Source organism: Gymnoscopelus microlampas (assembly GCF_963454915.1).
Source record: "Gymnoscopelus microlampas genome assembly, chromosome: 22".
NCBI classification, from domain to species: Eukaryota; Metazoa; Chordata; class Actinopteri; order Myctophiformes; family Myctophidae; genus Gymnoscopelus; species Gymnoscopelus microlampas.
Window position 1 is genome coordinate 11,366,275 of NC_139959.1, and position 6,000 is coordinate 11,372,274.

Here is a 6,000-nt window from a genome sequence, read left to right on the forward strand (position 1 = left end):
TCTATTTGCTGGTTGACAGAGAAAGCCTCAAAATCTGTAAACAACACAACAACAGAAGGGCCAACACACATGTTTGCAGAAAGGAGGTATTGAATCAAACTCGTGGTGAAGTGTGACAATGTTCCAAAAGATGAATTACAGGTTTCGGCCTGCCAACTAGGTTTGTTAGCACTATGGACTAGAATTACAGACCAGAGAGTCATTATGCCATACCATGCAGAGGGCATGGACAGTCTTAGGTGGAGTTTCCTTTTCTCCTCTGTGAAATGTTCCCCGTTGGAAGGTTGGTGATGTATGTGATAGACACAGGGTTCCTTTCTTGGCCTAAAGAGAGCCTGGGACTTTTGAGCAAACCCAGAGCATACTATGGTGATGGCATTTATCCCAGCCTCCCACAGACAGGCACTTAGATGTATGTCAAAGTCAAGTGTCTGGAATGCAAGAAATGTTTTTAACAGATCCATCTTAAGGTCTTTCCGTGAAATCCCACATGACGTAATGGCCCATTGCTTAGAAACACCACTTTACATCAACTAACTTTTACTTGTATGTTCGTGAGATGGTCAGATGTTTTTTATGTTTTCTGTTCCTCTTAAGTTTATAGCTTACCAGGCAGGCTGATGTCATAACAAAGGAGAATCAACTTTTATGTTTAACTTAAACAGGTGTGAATGTTTTGTCTATTCAATGTGTGGACTAAGATATTCGTGGTTTATGAATTTAACAAATATATTGTCATATCACGATCCCCTTGTCTTATGCTTACATGCATGGGATATGTCTTTGGCTGCAACATAGTTACAGAATGAGCAAAGAGGCATAAAGTAACACTTAATCCATTCGCTTCCATATTCAACAATGAAAGCAGCTGGAGTGAGTTAACAAACAACATGATTGATGGAATCTAATTGACCAAAGATTTGTTTGATAAACCTTTCAGTCTGGCTGCTAACTCGCAAGAAAGATGAATGCCCGGAGATTTGTAGTTGCCCTAGATCATGTAGCATCCTGCGAGAATTGCACCTTCGTTCCTTTGTTTCTATGATCTCTTGGCCTAATATTTCTTTCACAAGCACATAAAAGAAAAGAAAAACACTTCCCACTGTCCATCTGGCGGAAATATGATCTAATTTCCATTTGAATCTTTGAATAGTACACTAGCCTGCTGTGAAAATTATGGAGGTTGACTCAACATTGCTCGTTAATCCTGTAATGTAATTCCCCCACATGGCAATTGCAGAGGTTTTTCGAGAAGTAAACAAAATGGCTTGCGTAGTGTCCTGGGTTGGAAAATGTGAAGAACCCCTGTACAGTCTCAATGCAGCCCCCTTGATACATATACTGCAGTGTTTGAGGAGCTCTTGCAGGGCTGTGGTTTGTCTATTTGGCGTGTATTTCAAGAAGCAACCTACTCGCCTTAAATACTTAAAATGAAATTAGATAAAAATGTGGTTTCTTTCCCTTGCTTTTAATCTTTTTTACCTTCAGTGCCTCTGCTGAACAGTGTTCAGTTCTTACTCCACGAGCCTGTGATGAAAGTGACTGCCAAGTGCCTTTCCATTAATTTAGAGTGGATCAACTAGCCTACGTCTAAATGTGGATTGTTTGATGTCTGCAGTACATCATTATACCACACACGCCACATCAAACCTGTTCCTACAAAGACTGTGATCACAAACACTAGTGTGTTAACAACAGTGGTGTTTTGGTCATTGGACGGGACACCACGGCGTGTGGCCAGTATTTTTTCATGCGCACGCGCATGTACGGCACCGTATGGTGCACGCCACCACCGTACCGCCGAACCATACCACCGAAAGAAATAATCACCATTACACCACTGGCTTAACCATACTTTCGTTTGCAAACAATTTGACATTGTCACTAATTAAGTGCTCTAAAATTAAACGTGGCTATACCTCTGGGAGCTGGTGGTGACATTTGCCGACATGACATCTTTTTTTAACAACTAACGAGCTGGAGCCTGCGGGTTTCTAGACTTCTATATCTGCTACAATTCCCTGCCTTGCTGTTGGCCTTTAGCATATTGCCTTTCCAGTGGCAAAATGCTTCATTAAGAATTGTGTTCCTGAAGCTACCTTTAACACATGCAGATTATATGTACCAGAACATACAAGCCTACAGCAGTCATGACACCCAAACGCCAAAGAGAATACACACATGTATCCATTTATAGAGCTGTTTACACGTTTTACGAGATGCTAGTACGTGTGACTTGAAGACAACACGGGCGATATGAAAAAACTCTTAATTCTACGGTAATAAAGAGAGCAATTGAGCTACCGAGGAAGGAGTCTATGAAGTTCTAAGGCCTCGTGGGATTAATTTGGGGATATAAACTAAATGTATCCAGAAGCCTTTATTCAAAAGTTTGAGTACTCATTCAGTGACAGCTACTTGGCTCTGGTCCAAGCGCTGTAAAGTTCAATTATAGTTGGTAGACAAGCAAATCATCATGATTGTCTGCTTCCTATCGAGACAAAATGAAATACCTGCTTATGAAGATATCACGCATTAAAAAAGGCAATCAGAGACATTTTAGTATTGGCTGAACGTGGGAGGTACAGCTATACCACGATTTGTTCCAATGATGTTAAATACAAAATGTATGAAACGATGGAAACATATCACGACCATGGTGCTATGTATAGCTATATGTGTGTATGTACAGTATATGTACATATCTTGATCTTTTTACGTTCTCGTCGACATGCTACCCATTAAAACCGCAGAAAAGAAATAGCAGATATACAAGCTTACAGCGCGCCACTTCGTGCCACGCTGCGAGCTTGTACATCTGCTATTTTTGAACATTTTAGAAAAATCTTGAAAGTGTGAGAAGAACTACTGATTTGGAAGGCAATTGTAGAATCGGTGGGTTCATGTTAGATTGAATAATCCCCCCCCTTCCCCCTCCCCCCCCCTCTCTCTCTCTCTCGCTCTCTCTCTCTTTCTTCTTCTCCCTTTCTGGAAAACACCCCAAATTATGCTTTCACCTGTAAACCAGTGATGTGACAATAAAGTTGATTCTGACCACACAATGAAAAAGTTCACAGACTGTGTGCTTTAAATAGCTTACTACTCCCAGTATAATCTTTACAGATGCCTTTACAGAGTATATGGGGGATATTAAACAGCCCTGCCCCATTCACTGACAAAATGAAATAAAGTTGAATTGTGAGAAACAAATCACAGACGTTGTTTTTCACACAACCTTCTCTTCTACAGTAGTGGTTCTCAAGAGGTTCTCAAGTGGACCCTTACGGGTCCATTTGGTTCCATTTGTACACTGTCAAGAGTTATAAGGGGGTCCTTGAAATTAAAAAAAGTTTGAGAACCACTGATCTGACTACAGGTCAAAATGCATTCACTTTGACACACACACACACACACACACACACACACACACACACACACACACACACACACACACACACACACACACACACACACACACACACACACACACAAACACACAGGCGTGCAACCTGTGTCCCATCCCATCACGTTGTTGTGATACTGACTGGGTAGTGGTATACATCTCCTATAATAAGTACAGTGTCACACTTTGTACTTATTATCGAAGATGGAGTGGCAGTGGTGGAAGAAGTACTCACATTTTGTACTTAAGTAAAAGTACCAATACCACAAAGTAACTCTCTGTTACAAATATAAGTCTGGTATTCCAAGTTTACTTGAGTAAAAGTACAAAAGTATTTGAATTAAAATATACTTAAGTATTGAAAGTAAAATGTACTCATTATGCAGAATGTCCCATTTCACAAGTTTCCAAATGTATAAAAATGCTTGGAAAATAGCAGATCTACAAGCTCACAAGGCGTTGCTGTGTGACGAGTTGTGAGCTTGTAGATCTGCTATTTTCAAATAGCCAAAGTTTAAATAGGGCTGATAGTGGTTAATGTATGTTTTGTAATAGTAATCCAAATCTACAAAGTAACTAATAAAGTGTTTCGATAATTGTAGTGGAGTAACCTATTGAAAATTGGAAATACTCAAGTTAAGTAAAAATGTCAAAAATGTGTGCTCAAGTACAGTAGGTTCCTTGAGTAAATTAGTTACTTTACACCACTGGTGGGTACATCTCCTATAAAATAAGTACATACTTATTATAGGAGATGTAGTGGCAGGTCTCAAAAACAGTCAGACGTGATAGCACATGTTATTATATATCAGAGAAAGTAAAGACTAAAACAATTAAAGCGAATAATGTATCATACATCACAATCACACCCATTTATAATGGACCACCAGGGAGCTTCGAGGAAAAAGAAAAAAAGTTTTCTCTTACCTTTAGGGATTGTTACAGGCGACTGACTCGCGTCGATGGAGTAGACGACAACATTTAAAAACTGAAAACAACACAATAAAAAACATAACTTCATGTACTCCATGGCTATTATGATGATGAAGTGAGTCCAGTTCTCCGATATTGAGCCAGAAAACGTGCTGATCGCACAAACTAGCCTAACTGCGGGACTCGGGACCGTTACTGTGTGTTACTGTACCCCCTGCCCCCTGCGGACCATTTGGTCACTGGGTCTGGTCAACACACTCGTTTCTCGCGATAATTAAATAAAGGAGGAAAATCAAGAGTCGCCTGGGACCAATGAGAGTGACTGAAACTCTGAAAGCTACTTTCACCATGCAGTCACTCACTGGCATGTGAAATAGAGACCGGTATATATAAGTACTGTCTGTCATTCACGGGGAAACAGAGCAGCGCACGATCTGAGGCGTGGTTCCTGAAGCCTTAATTGCAACTGTAGCCAATTGGTTTTTGTTCCTGGTGAAAGTGAAGTTATAATCCCCGTGAAACAGGAGAGAGAGAAAGGAGGGATAACGGTGTGTTCAGTGTTGCCAGATTCTGTGAGAGAAACAAGCAACCGGGTCTATGAAAACAAGCCCAAATGAAGCGGCTGCATGAGCACTTTAAACCTGTTATGCATCGGCTTATTGGAAATAGCCGATCTACAAGTTCAAAACGCGACGTGTTGTAAGCTTGTAGAGCCGCTATTTGTTCTATTAATCATGGGGAAACAAATCTGGTACGGGGCTCCTTTCCACATGAAAATGTTTGAGAAGCACTGGTTCAAACAACATTTAGGAAGCAAGACCAAATGAGCAACTACACTTTAGAAACGAACCCAAAAAACAACCGCAACCCGCAACTAGGCTACCAGTACCAACAAGGTACAAGCAACTTTACATAAAGATAAACCCAAAGTCGCTTATAATAAGCAGACATGGCAACAATGGGGATAACGGTGTTGCGTTGCCCCCCTAACAAAGTGAAGCTGAGGGTGAACGTGTGATTGAACAAGTGCAGCTGTGTTTGTGTGTGAACCCCCTACTGCTCTGCCCACAGCCCACCACCTCTGGTCCCCTCCCTCAAGTTTAAGTAGAGTCGGTCTTTGTGATTCACAGCACACCCCCATTCAACCCTCTCCTCAACTATGAGACTTTTCATCAGTGGTGGGAAAAGTACTCACATTTTTTACTTAAGTAGAAGTATCAATACTGAAATGTAGAAACACTCTGTTATAAGTTTTGTTTTAAAAGTCCAGTAATCAAAATGTACTTGAGTAAAAGCACAAAAGTATTGGCATCAAAATATACTTAAAGTACCAAAAAGTGAAAGTACTCATTATGCAGAATGTCCCATTTACCAAGTTTTCAAAATGTTTTGAAATCTTTTGAAAATAGCAGTTCTATAAGCTCATTGTGAGCTTGTAAATCGTCTATTTTCAAATAGCCGAAGTATAAAGTGCTGAAGTGGTTAATGTATGTTTTGTAATAATAATTATACTACATTTTTCAAATAAATGTAATGGAGTAGAAGTACAATATTTGGATCTGAGATGTACAGGAGTAGAAGTAAAAATATTTTAAAATAGTAAAGTAAGAAATACCTCAAAATTGTACTGAAGTACAGTACTTGAGACATACATGTACTTACTT

General features: G+C 39.9%; 1 protein-coding gene across 2 annotated transcripts in view; it reads right to left on the reverse strand.

Annotated features, from left to right (window-relative positions):
• plod2 (procollagen-lysine, 2-oxoglutarate 5-dioxygenase 2) overlaps positions 1 to 4,812 on the reverse strand; it is a 40,307-nt gene extending 35,495 nt beyond the window's left edge. For both annotated transcript variants that reach the window (XM_084048905.1, XM_084048904.1), the window contains exon 1: positions 4,331 to 4,812. In XM_084048905.1, the coding sequence (XP_083905031.1) occupies positions 4,331 to 4,433 (103 nt within the window). In that variant the 5' untranslated portion in view covers positions 4,434 to 4,812. The remainder of the gene's footprint in view (positions 1 to 4,330) is intronic.
• Between the last annotated feature and the right edge of the window lie 1,188 nt (positions 4,813 to 6,000).